This window comes from Medicago sativa, chromosome 7, assembly GCF_051527215.1.
Source record: "Medicago sativa cultivar Bolivia chromosome 7, Bolivia_mono, whole genome shotgun sequence".
NCBI classification, from domain to species: Eukaryota; Viridiplantae; Streptophyta; class Magnoliopsida; order Fabales; family Fabaceae; genus Medicago; species Medicago sativa.
The window spans coordinates 74,247,773-74,265,139 of NC_140755.1; the positions used below are offsets into that span (position 1 = coordinate 74,247,773).

Here is a 17,367-nt window from a genome sequence, read left to right on the forward strand (position 1 = left end):
TCTTAAAACTAAAATATTGAGTTTGTTCTGCCAAACTCAAATTCCACTTTGATCAAATACATTTTTAGAAATTTTATATAATTACAAAAAGAAAATATATTTACTATAAATTTATAAAAAAATATAAAAATATGGCAACCATAGATGCCTACAAATATGTGTAGATACTTCAAAATTCACTAAATAATGCATAAGGGATATCTACAAATATTTACCGATACCCCTTTTCATTGATTAGAAATCAAAAGGTTAACACCACAAAAAAAAAAAAAACACCAAAAAAATTGAAGCTCATTTCTATTGATTAACAAAAAAAAGAATTACTCTTCTATATTTAGCTCTATAAAATATCACCCTAACTCTACAAAAAAATATGACATCCTAACGTTTGAAAAGTTAGGGACCAAAATAAAATTCATAAGACACGAAAATGATCCTAAAACAAACAAATTGGACCAAATATTAAACTAAATCTCATTCCCCTATAAAAAAGAAATCAAATTAAATCTTTGTGACAAAAATTGAAACTTTGAACGTATAAGGTATCAAAATAAAATATAAAATAAACATGACAGATCAAATACCTAATTAAGTCTAATTTAAATTAAACAATACTTTTCGTACAAAAAAAAAAAGAAATTAAACAATACCAACACCTTTATGCAACGTGCTCATTTTGATTACCCTTCTAATCTTCTATGATGTTGACAAGTACCAGAGCATATCACTACCCGTGAGAGACGACACCCTAGAGGCTATTCTTGGTATTTTTGGTTGATGAACTTTATCTCAACAACCATTTATTAGATTACTTATTGAACAACTTAAATATAGAAAGAAACGTAATGATTGACACAAAAATTAAAACAATAAAGAAAAAATAAAAATAAAAATTGAATACAAGTATAAAAAAAAATTGTTGCAAAAGTTGTCATAAAATGGTTGTTGAAATATCATTTTTCTTTTTGGTTAATCTCTATAGGTAGCCCTTTCAAAGATAATAAACTTCAATTAGTATATTAATTAATGAATATACAAGCTCTTGGATAAATCTCTATCCCCTAAAAGCTACTAGTAGCTATCAATGAATAAAAAAATAAACCACTTATACAAGTTAATAAATGAAGGGTTTGTCTAACATGTGCAATATTGCACATGTTAAGGTAACTAAAAGTAGTAACTTTTCATTGAAAACAAACAATTATTTATTAAAAGCTACATATTTAATATAAAAAACACAAGTTCCAAGTCAAAGTTACTACTTTAAACTTCTTATCATGTGCAAATTTGCACATGATAGAAAAACCCATAAATGAATACATAAAATACTCTATAAATGAGACTCATAAATGAACGGTAGGATCAAATTTGATTGTTTTTTTAAGACCTTGAAAGTTTGATTGCTTCAGTGTCAATATTGATGGATTGGTCCATAAATGATACTCACAAATAGACGGTAGGATCAAACCCTTCAGATTAATCGATCATCGAACTAGATACCGAGTTTTCAACCTAAGGCTATGTATCTAATCAATACCATTGGCTAGTGAATATTTTGTTAGGTCACTAATTTCCCTGCTTTAAATTCGAATTTTTTCCAGCATATAAGGTATTATCAATAAGCAGAGAGTTACGTATGACTAGTGACTCAATCCCCACGCTATGTTTAGTTTCCATTGTATCATTTCCACTATATATAAAAAGAAGTTGTACAGCACTAACTACTATTAAAAAACAATACCTTGTGAACTATTCATTTTGTTATTATAGGTTATGCTAGCTTTCCATTGCACTATATGAGAAGAGTCCATTATAAGAAGCCATCACATTTCATTCAAGGTTACCAACCAAACCAACCCCTAAGGCCAAAATTTAGGTTTTTTTTTTCTTGCTTCATCACTAAGGAAGATGGGAGAAGGTATTTATTTGGATACCATATTAGTCCCTTTGAGCCTTTTCATTACAATAGTTTACCATGCTTTTCTCTGCTACACCATCAAGAACAAACCTTCACGCACAACTTATGGAATTGATAAGTTAAGGAGGACTACTTGGGGTCTTAACGTAAATCAGGTAGTCATTGTATGTTTTGTTTCAATTTTAAAAAAGTTCGACAAAATTGATGAGTAAAATTGATTTGGACATGTTTGTATGTTCTTTTGTAGAATTGACTGACTCCCAAGTTGATTCTAACTTGGAGCTAAAATTCATAGTTTTTCATCTACAATCAATTTTTAGGCTCAAATTTATTGTTCAAATTATAAAAACAATTCACTCCGATTTCCTGTTTTCAAATATTTTCACATGAAACTTTGAAAACCGAAAATAGGTTGAAAATATGGTGTAGCACTTTAATTGAAACGGAAAAATTGAAATTGTTTTTTAGAAATCAGAGGCCCATGACGTGGATTTTCCCTTTATATAACTCGACTCGAATTAGTTGGGTCCGATGTGACTTCGAAATAACACAAGTCTAGACCACGAGTTAAAAAAAATACTAATGCATGGTAGTAGTATATTTCCTCATGATTTGGCTTTTGGACCATAATAGTTTTCACTGTTCCTTGAATTGGTTTGTTATGATGCAGGGTGATGATAAAAAGGCTATGCTATGTGTACAAACCATGAGGAACACTCTTATGACCACAATACTCACAGCCACTATAACAATTCTTGTAAACATGGCTTTAGCAGCTCTAAACAATAATGCATTCAATGCAAGCCATCTTTTTAGCAGTGGATTTTTTGGTTCAAAATCAGATACAATCTTCCTTTTGAAGTATGGTTCACCATCAATTTGTTTGTTGATTAGTTTCTTATGCAGCTCAATGGCCATAGGATTTCTAATTGATGCAAATTTTTTGATGAATGCTTATGGAGATTTTTTGTCTGGGGGTTACACACAAAGTGTATTGGAAAAACGGTTTACCTTAGCTTTTGTTGGTAATAGAGTGTTTTGTCTTGCTATTCCTTTGATGCTTTGGATGTTGGGTCCAGTGCTTGTATTTTTAGCCTCCATAGCTTTGGTTTGTTTGTTGCATGAGTTTGATTATGTCCCCAAATTACCACAGGGTCACAAACGATGTACCAATGTAAAATAACCAACCTAGCTATGGCTAGAAAATTAATACAAACAAAATAGTATAAACTGTTGACAAGTTTCATCTTGAAGTGTTCCATGTGTGAATTGGGATTACACAGTATATTGGTGGTTGAAAGTGGAAATCTCCATCATTCAATTCTCACATAATGACTTTGACCATCTAGCATGAATCTACCTGTAACAATTTTGAGGCAGTTGTATTAAAAAAAATTCCAAATATCTTTCATGTCTTGAATTGTGATATCATCTCCTCCCCTCATCCTAAACTTTCTTTATTCAAAAAAATAAAAAAATAAGATGTTGCGTCTGCTAAATTAGTGATCCTTTAAAAATAGTTAGTCAAAACAAAAAAAAAGATTATTGCATCTACAATAGTTTGCTTACATTCAATGTTAGCTTTGGTTTTCCATCAAGTTTTGTGAAAAATTAAATGTTTGGCAATGGAATTGTAATTCTGGAGGCTTATATTCAATCAAAGAAGCTTATGAGATGATCTTTAAATTTAATTTTTGTACAAGATTTCTTAAAATAATTTGGTTCTATTTAATGTCTTGCTTTTGTTTGGAGATTGTTAAATGGTTGTCTTACAACTATTAATAACTTGATTAATATGTGTATTTGGAATGGAATATCCTCTTTGTGTGTGAAAGGATGATGTATCATAAATGAAACTTCTAATCATTTTTTATTGTTATGTATCTTGTAAGTTATGGTCGGATATTTTACCTTTATTTTTTTTTGAGCAATGGATATTTTACCTTGGTTAGACAATAATTGTTTTTTTGTCAAACAACAACTCCAGTTATGTAACTCAATTCATAAGTTTGGTTTTCCATAGGAAAAAAAAGCAAAGGAGTGTCTTCATTCGATATAGATGACATGTTTGTGGATTATTTAGAAATGGTGTTATCAAGTTGTTTTTGATAATCAAGACAGACTTAAAGATAATAATAATATTGTTGATTTGTTGAACTTTTGATTTTTTTTTATTGAACGTGAACTTTTTATTTGGTCTTGGATTAAAAATGAAGCTAAGAGTTTATCCTATAATTTCTATCAATGGAGTCCTCCATCGCTTAGGTGTATCTCCTCTTGGATTTTGATTATTGCGTTCGTTGGGTTGATAGCGTCATTTTGTTTTGGCGCATTTTGTTTCTTGACTTTCGTATTTTTTGAATCTCAGCACTTGTGTTTTGGATGTTCTGTTTATTAGAAATTAGAAATCATTTTTGGCCTCTTAAAAAAAATATAGATATTATAAAACTACAAAAATAAAAATAATGAATTAAATTAAAGTAGATAGCTTCCTGCTAGTTAATAATGTTAATATTATGGTGTGTATTTTGAAATATTTTAAATGAATATTTATTGTATATAGTATTGTTCTTGTTGTGAATTCGAAAAATCAAATAACATCAATAAATTTAGATGTGTGGAGCAAATATTAATGATAACCAAAACTAAAGTAATCTCAAACAAGTAAAATCTCATTCAATTAAATCATGTATCTTCACACATTCTTGAAAAATTTATGACTCAAGAATGTGTGAAGATATGCATGATTAAATCAAAAGAGATTGTTGTTATTGCTTGAGAGTATTTTTGACTTTAGTTGCCACTTATATTTTTTTCACACATCTAAATTTATTGGTGTGATTTGATTTGACGAATCCACAACAATTTTTTTTGAGGGAATTCATACCGGTTCTCTTTAATTGTAATTTTTGGATCCTACACTATTGACAGAAAATTTTCACTACAGGGTTCCATTCCCAAGCCTCTTTTGTAAGGGATCATTTGAGGTTTGATTAAGTCAATTTAAATGTTGTGTATTAATACTGAGTTGAAGTGTTTAAGGTTTAGGGTTTAAGTCCTCACAAGGAGAAAAATACTAACATACTAATATTTGTCATTTAAAATAAAAACATGTATTAGTCTGACTTTTAATAGTTAACATTAGTCTAGATGGAGGTGTATGAGTAAAGGATCAAATAGAGAATTTGATTTTGTACTTTTTGAGTCATGATAAGTTTGGGCCTATGCAGATGCTTTGTAATAAGAATAAAAATAGACAATTACTTTTCCCACCATATGTTTTTATCGCGCACCCCATATTTTCCTAAAATACCATTTGCTTGGAATATAGAATTCGAGCATGGTTCGGATTATAGAATCCAAAATATGGTTATATATAAATAGCAATTAGAATCTCTCCCATTTTAGAAGTTGCGAATTTTGATTTTAAAAACAGTAAAAAAACAAATTAAACAATGATAAAATATGTCAAATAAACTAAAAATATATATAAAAATACCACCAACTAAAGCTAAGGCAAAAAAATAATTCGGATTTTTCTGAGAAAATGAAAAATGAAAAATGGATCCAAACGATAGAATTTTAGACTTTGAGGGGCCAAGTCCTATAAGAAGTCCCTTCTAGGGGAGTCTTGGTCATTGATTTTTTTTCTTTTTCTGGGCAAGTTTCGGAGCAATCCAATCAAGTACTTTCAAAACTGAAATTATGACTGGAACACGGTAGGAAAAACTAACAATGACTTATAACACAAGAGTAAGTGTTAAAATGGTTACTATGGTTCTTAAACTGACTATTCGTGTTAGAAACATGCTCAATCTTTGTGTTGTTACTGTTTAGAATATATAATCCAAATTGGGTTTCCCCTAAACTCTTGGCACAAGGGGAGATAAATGAGGTGTTAGGATTTTATAATTTGAAAAAACAAGAAACACGCCCTACTATTTTGGGTGTTCTTGTTCCGATACTATTTGGAGTGTTATAAAAAACATATAAATATTTAATATTTCAAAAATTTAAAGTATTATACGTCAAAAAAATATAAATATATAATCTTAACAAATTTAATAATATACTAGTGTTAAGACATACTCTGTACCCGTCTATCCGTTATTTTTATCGTGGTAATATGTATATATTACTAACAATAGTTTTTATAATATTTTGATTAAAATTATTTAGATTTTGATTAAAATTATAGCATAGATAATAGATATTTTGCACTTTCATATTATAACAAACTATACGTATCTTTTTCAAAGATACCAACAATATAACAAATATAATATAAATTCTTATCTTTTTTAATGACACCAATAAAATAACATTATCATAGTCAAATTTATTTAAGGGTCAAGCTGGAAGTGAAAAAATCAATCCAAAATCATGTATTCTTTGTAATTTATAGTAGGTCAAATGCATCTAAAGGTCCTTTAAGTTTTTCGTTTTTCTCAAAGTGGTCCTTTAAGTTTCAAAAGTCTCAAACAAGTCCTTTAAGTTTCAAAAGTCCCAAACAAGTCCTTTTAGTTTTTGAATCGTTTCAAACAAGTCATTTTAGAGGATGATGGTGATGATTCAGATGATAGCAACAAAGAGCATTATCCACCATTTGTCATACCTAAAAAGATGACTAATTTTAAGTGGGTGTTAGGAGCCATATTTGGTACCAAAGATGAGTTCAAGGAAGCAATTACCAACTATGCTATCTACAATAGGACTTGTTTGAAACGATTCAAAAACTAAAAGGACTTGTTTGGGAGTTTTGAAACTTAAAGGACCACTTTGGGAAAAACGAAAAACTTAAAGGACCTTTAGATGCATTTAACCTTTATAGTATAGATAATATTGTTTATAACTATGTGTAGATCCCTCTCACAATGGGAATGCTACATTGGTGCTCCATCTTTCATGTAAGACTTTCCTACTGACATCCCCCTCTAAAATCTCAATTTGATTGTCTTCTGTAATGATATTAACCCGCCGATATGCTCTCAATATGAACACAACGACATTTATCACTAATATCTCCACCATACGATATCATTTCCATACTATGACTTGAGTTCATTTACGATGAATTAACCATCAACAAATACTATTAGACCATACCAAGATCACATTGTGACTCATATGATATAGCGATATAACATAATCATCAACAACATGACACCCATAGACACGTTATCATAATGAACTCACATGCATTTAACATTAGCATTACTATAAATCTTGAGTATAACATAGTTTGTAGGGATACTATAGTTGAGTTCATTTACGATGAATTAACCATCAACAAATACTATTAGACCATACCAAGATCACATTGTGACTCACATGATATAGCGTTATAACATAATCATCAACAACATGACACCCATAGACACGTTATCATAATGAACTCACATGCATTTAACATTAGCATTACTATAAATTGTGAGTATAACATAGTTTGTAGAGATACTACAGTATACAGAGACCGATGTTCGAACTTCAAATTCTCTACTTATTTTTTTTGGTAGTGAATTCTCTACTTATTTGTTATAGAAGGTGAATTTCTAGCTGCTAATAAAAAAAAAGTCTAAGGAGAAGAATATTTAATCATCACAAAAAAGTAAACGAATATTATTATGAGTATTTACTTGTCTAAAATAATTAAAAATGGACTGAGAAATTTAATAAAAAATAATTAAAATTAAGAAATAAAAAACCTAAACAAATTAGTAATTTTTGTGTGAACTATGAATATGAGGTCAAACTTCAAGGATAAACTTAGACATACCTACTATGTTGTCACTCTCAAGAGACATCTATCATCTTTCACCCACTCATAATATTATTAAAATAAAATATGTATAAAAGGGGCAAACTAAAAGCCAAAAAGAAGCATAATATTATTAAAAAATTAGTAATGAACCTATTGAAGTTTCCCACGATCCAAACAAATTTTATTTATTCTTTCTAGCGGCAATTATGTGTTGTTGGACACTTTTGAGATCGATTAATTCAATTTAAAAAGTGATTGAACCTCTCTAAAAGGTGTCCAACAACACTTAACTGATATTGAAAAGCCGAACGACAATTAACTTCATATGGTGTATGTTTTTGAGCAATTCAAGAAGTGAGAAGAGAGTAATTTCTTTTTTTTAAGAGGATCAGTCCAATTTTTTTAAGAGCAGTCTAAATTATGATGGTGTTGCCTTGGTTTGAGGTTTTGTTATGACATTTATGGATGAATTTTCTTTTAGATTTTATGTAGCACTCCAATTGTTAAAATCATGTTTTGAAACAATTTTTTTAATCAATATCTCAGAGAAAAAAAATACAAAATGTACTCTATCCACCAAAAACACTCAACCTCTCCTCAATTATCTACACAAACAAAGAAGAGGAAGGGATTACCAATCAAAATAAATACAAGAGGTACCCAACTTTTTTCCCATGAACCAACCCATAAAGGAGGTTGATTTCTATAATAACTTCCTCCACAAGCGACTTCTTTGTACAAAAAATAATATAATTTCTCGCCGCCTTCTAAATAAACCAGAGTCGAATGCTAAGAGTAACCCATTCACCATTCACGGGTGGGGGTTCAGTAACTTTGTGTTGGGTGACTTTGATGACTTTAGTGTATTTTAGAGGAAAGAGAGGGATGATTGAATGATTAAAATAAATTATTTTGATGAGAGAAAATTATTGGTTAGAAGAGAGATAGAGACAAAGGCACCGAAAAACACCAAAGCCAAAGTCACTGAAGCCCCACCCCATCTCACCATTCACCAACCTTCCATTATGAACATGAAAACAAACGCTCTCCACAAGGTGAAAAGATAATGTTTTGTATTAGTAGTTTAATAATTTTTCCCTTGCTATAAAAAAATACTCCCTCAGTCCCCTCTATGTAAGCATTCTTTGCCTCTAATAAAAGGGTGCTTCCATATAGGGACGGATGTAGTAAATAGCATTGCTATTTATCTAGAGAGTTTTTATCAAGAATTTATCAAGAAAAGTTCTCAACCAATTAAATTTGTTATTTAACAGAAATCAAAGAAGGTAATGATGTGTAATTAAAGAAAGATTTTAGCAAATACTCTATCGTAAAATTTTCTTGATAAATTTTAGGCTTAATACATCATTTGGTCCCTTAACTTATTTTTGGTTTTCAGTTTGGTCCCTTAACTATAAAGTGTCTCAAACTGGTCCCTTATCTCTTCTGCCGTTTACCGTTTTGGTCCTCCCCGTTAGTTTTTTGATGTCTAATATTTTTAATATGATTACAACCGTTTGATTGCAGGTCCATAGTATACTACTGTGAACCACCACATCTGATTTTTTTCCTTCTCTTCTTCTCCTTCCTTCTTCCTTTTCCTTCCTTCTTCCGTAAAAAAAAAAAAACCATGACAGAACCACCACCACCAATTGAATCTGAATTCCTCCTTCCTTGTTCCTTCTTCTTCCTTCCTTCTTCTTTTCTCTCTCTCTCTCTCTCTCTCTCTCTCTATTCGTTCCTCTTCCTCTCTTTCTCTGCAAAATTCACGATCCCATTGAACCGGCGTCCGCCGCCGTCCGTCGCTCTCCACCCACCACCGTTGCTTCCACCACCGCCGTCGTGGATAGCTTTCTGGCAGAACTTTCGTTCACGCAACTCCCGTCTCAGCTCACACTCACTAGTTGCAAATCGTCTCAGTTCAAAGCGTATACAGTCAAAATCATAAATTTAATTCTCAATTTGTGTCTTGGGTTAATGGGTTTTCATTTCCACCTGCAAAATTGATATTCACATGTTCAAACACTTTTCACAATTCTTATGAATTTGTGCTATTCTTACATTCTTATATATGAATTCATATTTGTGTGTGATAGTTAATTTGCAGCTTGTACTATGTGAATTTATCAAGTATCAAACGCTATACAACATCACCAAGCTACATCCAACATACCATTTTCTTTCAATCACAAAAGCGGTACCTTTGAAGCAAAAGCTGAAATCAAAATCTCCAATTTTTAAGTTTTTTAATTTGGGAATTTTATAAATTTCTTCAAAATTGTGAATCTGAGCATTCTCAATGGGTATTTTGTTGTTGTAATTTGATTCTGAGATGTTCTCTGGTGAGGGTGTTGATTTTTTTTTATTGAATAATCTGGAACAAAGATGAGAACAAAGATCTTATGAATGATTATGTTGATGAAGATGAAGAAGAAAATGAAGAAAGGTGAGAAAAATATTAAGTGTTGGTTGTTTACAATATAATACAATGGACTCTACATGATCCAACAGTCCTCTTTTAAAGAAAAAATTAAAAGGTTAAAATTTAAAAACTTAATAAGGTCTATGGTGGACCACCTTTAAACATGGTTCACCTTAGACATTTGATGTTAAAAACTAATGGAGAGGACCAAAACGGTAAACGGAAGAAGAGATAAGGGACCAGTTTGAGACACTTTATAGTTAATGGACCAAACTGAAAACCAAAAATAAGTTACGGGACCAAATGATGTATTAAGCCTAAATTTTATCACTCTATGTATCATTTCCCAACAATAACTAAAAGTAAAAAAGTACAGGAATTTCACATATAAACAAAAGAAGTTCGGATAGGAATTTGAATCTCCCATATCACACGTGATCCACGTCCCCACATTCAATTGTATGACCACATTTTCTAAGCAATATAAAGTTTGTAGTAATTTGCATGATTTGATGACAATGACTGGACGTTCATTTTTTTCTCCCTCTTTATGATGATGTTTTTCCTCTTTCTTTCTCTTTAATATTGAATACGAGTAATGAGAGTAGATATACACGATACGCATACGCGCCATGACTATGAGAAATGGCATTTATGAGAAAGAGAAATGATATTTTGACAACTTTTGAACAACTTTCTCTCTCATACTCACATGATGTTGTTATCCTCTCTCTTTCTTTTTCTCTCTCCATTGTTTTTGACCAATAAGAAGTGAGAAAAACAAGGTTGTCAACAAAGTTGTCATCAAATGGATGTCAAAATATCATTACTCTATGAGAAATGATAAACAAACACATAAATTTAGACACAAATACAACACCAATGGCAATTTTGTAATTACAATTGAAGTTTAAGGATAAAATTGTCTTTTCAAATCTAAACCCTTCATTGACTTTGTCATCTTCCGTCTTCTCTCTCTCTCGTGGTCGTGGTTCTCTATCAAGCTGTTGTGTTTCTCAGTTAAAATCCAACGACGGAGAAGCCGGCCAAAACGGCGACAAGGACGGTTGAGGTGAGGCCAGGAGAGGTGGAACAACAAGGTGGCGGCAGGACAAATCTCCTATTTAGGTTCTGGTGGTGTGTGGTGATGTGTGAGATCCGAGTGGATCTGAGAAGGAGATGTATGGTGGTGGAGAGGTACGGTGGTGGTGGTGCTATGGTCGGAGAGGTATGGCGGTGGTGATATGGTCGAGAAGAAAGCTGAGGTGCTGGTTGTGTGGGAAATTCGAGTGAGATTCAACACTCAGATATGGTGGCGCTATGAATGGTGAAGGAGGCTGACGGCATAACGACAGCGGTTGCGGTGACCAGAGATAATTGCAGAGAGCAGCGGTTGCTGCTTGCTGGTGGTGAGAGCCGAGAGAGAAGGAAGTGGATTGAGGGAGAGAAGAGAGAGAAAGGGAAAGAAAAAAACAAATAAAATAAGGAAAAATACGTATCTAAATACGGTGGTGTCTGTATTGTATTTGGTTTTTTGTGTTCAGTTATCATAGCTCTTTATTTATTTAGTAGATTTGAAGAGAAACTACATTCTATCTTCATGATGATGTAGACACTATACACTGTCATATGTTCAAGAGGGAGAAAAATAAGTAAAACAAAAGATAAATAATATTTGTACAACCATTTTATTACAATTTTTTGACAATTTTCTCTCTAATACTTGTTGAGTTTTTAGTAGTTTGTTTCCTTAATAAATTCCTACTTGTAAGGAATACTGTTGCTTTTACTTATTCCTTAGGAGAATCCCATGTTATTAGGAATTGTTAAACGTGGGATTAGTGGTTCCTTTATTTTCTAGCTTTCAGTTACTTCCTCTTGTATTTAATTACATTTCAAGTAAATAAACCAGTATCCAATTCTGCAGTAAAAGCTTAATAACAATACTCACATTATATTCTTATCCTCTCCCTTCCTTTTTTTCTCTCTATTGTTTTGGACCAACGAGAAAAGAGAAAATAAAAGTTGTCATCAAAGTTGTCCCAAATGGTTGTACATATATCACTACTCAAAACAAAATAGTTGGTTAATTTACAACATAGAGTATCGATGATAATTTACACAAATCAATATTTCGGACTGCACTTAAGGCAAATTCTAGAGTATCGGTATACCTCAATTAATAGGCGTTTGATAATCAAATATTCTGCATCATTGACATAAGTTATTCTTGAATTAATATATTGTTGTTGTATGAGATTATGAGGAAATTTTGTAAGAGGAAGTTATCATCGAATCGAATAAGCAACAATCTGGTCTTCAACAATAAAATGTTGAGTGTAATTTAGAAGAGTTGGCATCATATCCTGGTAGCTCAACAATATGTATGTAAATTTTTTAACATGTAATTAACTTTTTGAATATATTATCTGTATAAATGTTTTTGTAGTTGTTAATTGAAGTTTAATAGTTTGCACTCTTTAGATCAGGGTCTTAGATATGTCGATTCTTTCTATTATTTTCAGTAATATAAAGTAAGTTGATATCCATAAAAATTCATCAAATTGCATCTTCTAATTAAATTGATTATCAATGTATACTAACATTCTATTAAATTTTGATATAACGTAAGATTTACTTGAAAAATATATTAAAAAAGGCAAAATTCCTCTCTTGTAGCTAAATGTTAGAGATCACAAATTTGATGATAAAATCTCTAATTTTTATCACTATCTAAAGATTTTTTAGTAGTAAAAGCCGAAGTTGACCCAAACACAATAGCACAATGCGTCTGGTTATAGAACAACTATTTTTTATACAAAATTCAGCGTATCATTTTTTTACAAGGAGTGTTATTTGAACAACGAATTTGATGACAACTTATTTGACAACCATATTTTACAAAGAAAAAAGTGGTATTGGCACAGAAACTATAGCAATAGAGAGATAAAGTAAAAAATAATGTGAGTATGAGAGAGAAAGATGTTGCAAAAGTTGTCACTAAATGGATGATCAAATATCATTTCTCTTTTTTATATAAGAAACATTTATGCTGCAAGAGAAAATCTTGTGTGGACCAAGACCAAGAATTTTGGTTTGGTCACACACAAAGAGAGAAGAGAAAGAAGAGAGAAGAGAGAGAACATGTAGAAGAGAGAAGAGATGAGAGAAGGATAAAAACTTGTGTGTGACCAAACCAAAATTCTTGGTCATGGTCCACACAAGTGTTTCTCAAAAGAGGATACCTCATTTCAATGTATCGACTCAAATAACACTTTCAAACATTTACATCCCAAAAAGTTAAATAAAGATGCTTTCTTTATAAAGGTGAGTAATCATTATTCATGAGGATCAGGAGTGTGTGGCCATTGTATTTTGAATGTTGTAAATAGGATATATCTCACACACATTCAAAAAAAAAAAACTATCTCCATCACCTTTTTTCTGATTGCACTAAATCCCACATTCCCACTCACCCCAAAACAACAAAACCTGAAAAAACTCACCACATTAATACAGACACCCTTGCTATTTCATGCAATGAATCATTGAACCTATACACTTATAACGTTATCTCCTACAGTGACTCATGTTGTTCTCATATTGTGCAAGTACAAACAATACTACATAATCACTCTGCACGTTGCTTTTATTTATTATTCACAACTACACGTTGCTTTTATCTTAAAGAAGACATGATTTTCCATCACTAACTCAAGCAAAATTGTTGTTGGTAAATTATGTCACATTTTCATTAATTCTCTCATTCACTTCAAATGGATAAATACAAAACATATTTTACATAATATGAAGCCAAATCTAGCTACAATCATATCTATGATGATATGATACATATATATATATATATATATATATATATATATATATATATATATATATATATATATATATATATATATATAAAACCTCTCGTTGTACTACATCTTGCTCAAGTTTTTTTTAACCATCATGATATTGACCGACTTTGTTGATGACTAATATCTGTCGAGATATTTGTCTAACCATCTTTAGTGTAGTCTTCTCTCGATCACGTGTTCTTCATCCACAATGTTCAAATCCAAGTCCAGTTCCATTTGAGCCAACATCATATTGTTACATAGTGTTGCACAAATTTACACTACTTTTTTTCTAGACTAAAATTCATATTAGAAAAACACGCGCAAAAACTTAAACAAAGGATAGTTCATTGACAAAAACATAGTTAATCATCTAATTAATTTCAAGAAAGTGGCCAATTAAGGACATCATCATACATGATATCAGGAATGTTGACACCTAAATGATCATGAGAATCAAGTGTTGATGATAGTGTGACATCCTTTTCTGGATCATCAAAAGTGAGTCCAGAGAGGTAATCATTTGAAGGAGGAGGAGGATGAACAACCTCTTCCTTGCACTCCTCCTTTTTCACTGAGAGAAAAGGACAGTCTTTTTTGGCTGGTGTTGGGAAAGAGTTGTCAAAGCTAAGGAACATGGAAGACTGGTCACAAGGAGAATCCTCTATGATCTCAGGGCTTTGCAAGATTCTACAAGTGTGATGGCCATAGTAGGTTGTTTTGTAAAGAGGTGGTTCCTCTTGAATTTGTTGCACTTGTTTTGTTGCTTTGCAACCTTGATCATGTTTGTGAGTGCACCTGTAATAGTTCCTGCAAAGCATATAAATATTCATTTAGCTTCTTAGCATATAGAAGAGATATTAAGAAAGAAGAATTAGAGGAATTTTTTTTTGTGTTAAACTAAATATAAGTTTTAAAATTTGAACTAAGATACTCCTTCAACTCATTTAACATTTTATTCAAATCAGTTGATCGACTCAGTCCTTTAAGATGTAAAGAAATTAAATTATATATACATTGATATTATAAATCATTTTACTAATTAATTATTAAATCAAATCTCGACATCGTAGTAATTAAATTAATTAATTTAAAAATCAGTTAACATGATAATGTGTTCAAATAGTGAAATTTGATTGGATTGGATGACAATCTTAAAAGTAAAATGGGTTTGTGCTTAATTAAACTCGTTTAAATATACCTTGGAAAATCGGTGTGCAGGATCTTTTTTTGGCCATACTTTCTCCATTGATGACCATCTTCCACAGGACGATCAGACTCCTTCTCCCATGTTTGTGAAACTTTTCTGAAAAAGAATTGCATAATTGGGTAAGTTTTATAAGTTTACCAAAATAAACTCAAAACCAATCAATGTAAGACAATGAAACAATCAAATAATTTTACTGTGTCAGCCAAAACCATAATAACTAGAGGAAACAACAAAATAAATAAAGCACCACAAAAAATAAAAATAAAAAATGAGAGAGCATAATTACAACCTAGTTCCTTTCATCACATGTAGTGGATATGAACAATAATTGATAGGGTCCAATATTACTCATATGTAAAGGACAGCCAATAATAAGTATTAGTTAGCAATTATAATCGCTAATCATACTAAAGAACAAACTATACATTACCTCATCTAAAAGTTCAAATAAAATTGAAATTATATAAGTCAAGAAATAAGAGAAGAAAAATAAAATTAAAAAATCAGCTAAAATAAAATACTTTCCGAAGAAAAAAAAAAGGAAAAACACTATATATATTAAAACTATGTATATATAAATAAATAAATAAAAACATGTATAAATTGTAGATATATATAAGTGGATATAGATATGTTGAGAGAGATCCATGACTAGCGTGTATGAAAAACCATAGGTTAAAATAGGTCAACTACTTATATAGATCTCATATAATAAAAAAAAGTTGAATATGTGGAAGCAAAATTAGTAATTAGTAATCAATGATTAAATACCTTCTTTTGTAACAGCCTCTACGTTCCTTAACAATGGAAGTACTCTTGCAATTACTCTCTAAAGAATCCTCAGATTTAGTGAGTTGCAAATCAGAGCCCTCTGAAGTTGGATTATTTTTCAAGAACAAGAGAGAATTAGTAAAGGTTGTAAGCACTTCCTTTAAAAGATCTTCAGCAACTGGTGTAGTTGATCCATTAATGTTATCATTATCACCACTTTCATTGAGAATATTTCTAAGTTTGTTTGCAAGTTCACGCCCTCTTAGTAATTCATCAATCACTTTTCCACGACCACTACCATGAGCTATATTTTCATTTTTCATTTTTGGTATTGAAATCTTAGGAAGCTAGATATTGGTGAATTTTGTCACACACTCTTTTTTTCTCTTATCTCAAAAAATACACATAAACACTGAGCTCTTGTATAATATATAGGGGTGAGTGTAGTGTGGATGTGTAATATTGCTTTGCACATGCTTAGAAATTTGGAGGAACCTTGGCATGAAATTTCCAACTTCTTGTAACATGTTACTTAAACTCACACGCGCAACCTGAAAGCGTGAATCACACAGCGGTGGAGAATTTGTTACGCGTAACGTGTATGGCTTTGGATCTTCGCGTGAAACGTTGAATGGAGAATAGCGCGTGGGTAACAAATGCTTACGGAGTAGTGATGACGTCATCCAAAAGTAGTGTTATACGTCATGAACAGGTGGCGTTTTTTGATTGGTTATAAGGCGAGTAATAGTCGCCAATGTTTTTTGGCTGGTGTGGAAATGAAAACGTCTATTTTGCCCCTGGAATATAGAAGAAACATTGAGGTACGGACAAGAAGAGGGTCGTTTGCAAAGTTGGATGCCCTACATAAGCTTGGATAAGGTTCAAAATGAGGGCAAAGGCTACGGTAGGTGACCACTTTAGGTCTCCTACCGTAGGAGACTTCACATTTTTTTTTGTTGTTTGTAAAATAGATGGTAACCATTAGATGTACTAAATATTTTTGGAAGACCATAGTATTATCATACTCTTTTAATATTAGATTTTTTTTACACTATGTTCCCTCATCATTCTCTCCCCCTTCCTGTCTGCTTACTGGCCCACCAGCCACCATCAACAACAACAACAACCTCTCAAATGTAGTTTGTTAGAAAGAATTATGGAGTCTTCAATCACTGTTCTAATTAAGATTGAAATTTTTTGCAGATAATTAAGATTGTACTTCTATATATATTACTTTGGATTTTGGATCTTCAATCGTTGTTCTTATTAATTTTCTTGATGCACTGTAAAGCTTAAGGTTAATTGTTATCCATTAAATTAAAGTGAGAAGAAGTGAGAAGAACAACAGGTGGTACGATAATCTGTGTGCTACTATTATCCCACGTTAATTGTTCTCCATTAAATTCATTAAATATTGAGTCATGGTCT

General features: G+C 31.4%; 2 protein-coding genes across 2 annotated transcripts; one reads left to right on the top strand and one right to left on the bottom strand.

Annotated features, from left to right (window-relative positions):
* Window positions 1-1,825: 1,825 nt before the first annotated feature.
* LOC146908386 (transmembrane protein, putative (Protein of unknown function, DUF599)) lies at window positions 1,826-3,171 on the top strand. Its single transcript, XM_085723197.1, has 2 exons — window positions 1,826-2,073; window positions 2,589-3,171. The coding sequence occupies exons 1-2, from the start codon at window positions 1,909-1,911 to the stop codon at window positions 3,099-3,101; spliced, it is 678 nt and encodes a 225-aa protein (XP_085579323.1). The 5' UTR covers window positions 1,826-1,908; the 3' UTR covers window positions 3,102-3,171.
* Window positions 3,172-13,825: 10,654 nt separating this feature from the next.
* On the bottom strand, window positions 13,826-16,340 carry LOC146908387 (WRKY DNA-binding transcription factor 70-like). Its single transcript, XM_085723198.1, has 3 exons — window positions 15,940-16,340; window positions 15,160-15,264; window positions 13,826-14,768 (listed from the first exon to the last, which is right to left on the bottom strand). Exons 1-3 carry the CDS (start codon window positions 16,260-16,262, stop codon window positions 14,342-14,344), a joined length of 855 nt encoding a protein of 284 aa, XP_085579324.1. The 5' UTR covers window positions 16,263-16,340; the 3' UTR covers window positions 13,826-14,341.
* Window positions 16,341-17,367: the final 1,027 nt, after the last annotated feature.

Coding starts and splice junctions, on each gene's coding strand:
- LOC146908386 (XM_085723197.1), top strand. CDS start 1,909: ATGGGAGAAGGTATTTATTTGGATACCATATTAGTCCCTTTGAGCCTT. Junction 2,074..2,588: donor GGGGTCTTAACGTAAATCAG/GTAGTCATTGTA, acceptor GTTATGATGCAG/GGTGATGATAAAAAGGCTAT.
- LOC146908387 (XM_085723198.1), bottom strand. CDS start 16,262: ATGAAAAATGAAAATATAGCTCATGGTAGTGGTCGTGGAAAAGTGATT. Junction 15,265..15,939: donor AGAGGCTGTTACAAAAGAAG/GTATTTAATCAT, acceptor ATTCTTTTTCAG/AAAAGTTTCACAAACATGGG. Junction 14,769..15,159: donor CTGCACACCGATTTTCCAAG/GTATATTTAAAC, acceptor TATGCTTTGCAG/GAACTATTACAGGTGCACTC.